The sequence below is a fragment of the Pteropus vampyrus genome, unplaced genomic scaffold, assembly GCF_000151845.1.
Source record: "Pteropus vampyrus isolate Shadow unplaced genomic scaffold, Pvam_2.0 Scaffold1000004358, whole genome shotgun sequence".
In the NCBI taxonomy this organism is placed as follows: Eukaryota; Metazoa; Chordata; class Mammalia; order Chiroptera; family Pteropodidae; genus Pteropus; species Pteropus vampyrus.
The window spans coordinates 1-1,731 of NW_011918760.1; the positions used below are offsets into that span (position 1 = coordinate 1).

General features: G+C 68.6%; 1 protein-coding gene across 1 annotated transcript; it reads left to right on the top strand.

The window, feature by feature from the left end:
• Nucleotides 1-852: 852 nt before the first annotated feature.
• LOC105311494 (baculoviral IAP repeat-containing protein 7-like) lies at nucleotides 853-1,210 on the top strand (the record flags this gene model as incomplete). Its single annotated transcript, XM_011387482.1, has 1 exon — nucleotides 853-1,210. A coding segment is annotated over exon 1 (358 nt), but the record flags the coding sequence as incomplete, so codon positions are not given.
• Nucleotides 1,211-1,731: the final 521 nt, after the last annotated feature.

Consider the following 1,731-nt stretch of genomic DNA (forward strand, 5'->3'; position numbering starts at 1 on the left):
CAGCCTCGATGGCCGGCCCAGGTGCCTGGGAGGGCGGGCAGGGGGGCAGGAATGAGGGAGAGGCTCAGAGCGGGGGTTGGGGGGATGGGGGGAGGGCCTGGTTCCCTCTGGCTCCCCTCTTCCTGGCCTGAGGCGAGAACCACCCACAGTCCTACAGAGGCCCCGCCCCACCCACCAGGCCAGGGAGGTCTCCTGGGCTCAGAGCAGGAGAGAGTCCAGGAGGACCCAGCTGTCCACCAGACACCCCTACATCCTCATGCTGCCCATGTCGTCCCTGTGGGGGGGGTCACATGTCTCTCCAGGGTCACTAACTACTCAGTTCAGACCACCTGGAACCTTCTGCTTCCAGAGGCTGCCCGGCATCAGGCACGAGAATTCCCCTCTGATGACAACGCCACCACCTGCAGCACCCCCCTCCAAGGACCCAGAGCCACTGTCAGCCCTGCTGCCCTGGGAGGGGTCTCCGGGTTCTGGCCTCTCCCCCTTGTCCCGAGAGACACTGCCTGTCCCTGGGGCCTAGAGGGAGACTGCGGCCCCCACCTCCCCAGCCCCACCGCCAGCCCCTGCCTGGAGCCCCATGACACAGCCGCTGCACAGAGCGCGTGATGCTGGCTGCCGCACTGGCCCCTTCCACAAAGCAGGGCCCCCTGGCCACTCCCCAGCCTGGGGCATTCGGGGGGCAGGACGGTGCCTGTCCTCATCTCTCAGCTGTTTGTGGCCAAGGCCACCGCTGCCCCCAGGCAGGGCCCCAGGCTCAGAAGCCCTGAGGCAGGCTGGCTGGGTGCATTCCGGGACTGGCTGGCCAGGGGCCTCGTTGCTGCAGCAGGCCTGGGCAGGGCGGGTGTCTCCTCCATGGGGCCTGAGGACGTGGCCAAGTGCTGGTGCTGTGGCCCAAAGCTGAGCTGCTGGGCAGCTGGAGGCAGCCCCACGCAGGGACACTGCGGACCCCACCCTCTGTGCGGCCAGGTCCTGGGCCAGGATGCCGACAGCACTCTGTCCTGGGGTGGTCAGGACCACCCGGACGGGCAGATCCTAGGCCAGCTCCATCCGCTGGTGGAGGAGGAGGAGGGGGCCGGGGCCGCCCCACCTGCAGGGCCGGCCCTCCCGGAGATGGGCTCCGAGGAGCTGCGGCTGGCCTCCTTTTACGATTGGCCGCTGACTGCTGTGGTACGGCCTGAGCTGCTGGCTGCTGCCGGCTTCTTCCACACCGGTGAGTCCTGGAGGCCTGGGGGTCATTCAAGGCCCTTCTGGACTGAGGGTTTCCCTTCTCCGTGGAGCCCATGCCCCCAGCAGGGAGGGGCCCGGCCCGATGAAGATGGGCGGGGGTCCTGCAGCCCTGGAGTCTTCTGGGCATGTGCTCCATACTGTGATGAGTGACCCTGGAGAGGATCCAGCATGGCACAGGACGGTTGGACCCTGGGGGGGTGATCAGTGCGAGCTGGCGGGAGGAACATTTCTGTGGCCCCGGGGATCCGGGGACGGGCTCTCAGGGGTCTGGGGGTGGGATGTGCCTGCAGTAGCCGCCACCCGCAGTCTGTGCCAAGTAACAAATCTGTGGATGGTGAGGGGTGAGGCAGAGGCGAGGACCATCGGGGGATGGACAGAAGCGGGGCCCCCAGGCAGCGGGGCCCCCATGCAGACGGAGCCCCCATGCAGACGGAGCCCCCAGCAGCGGGGCCCCCATGCAGCGGGGCCCCCAGGCAGACGGAGCCCCATGGCAGCGGGGCCCCC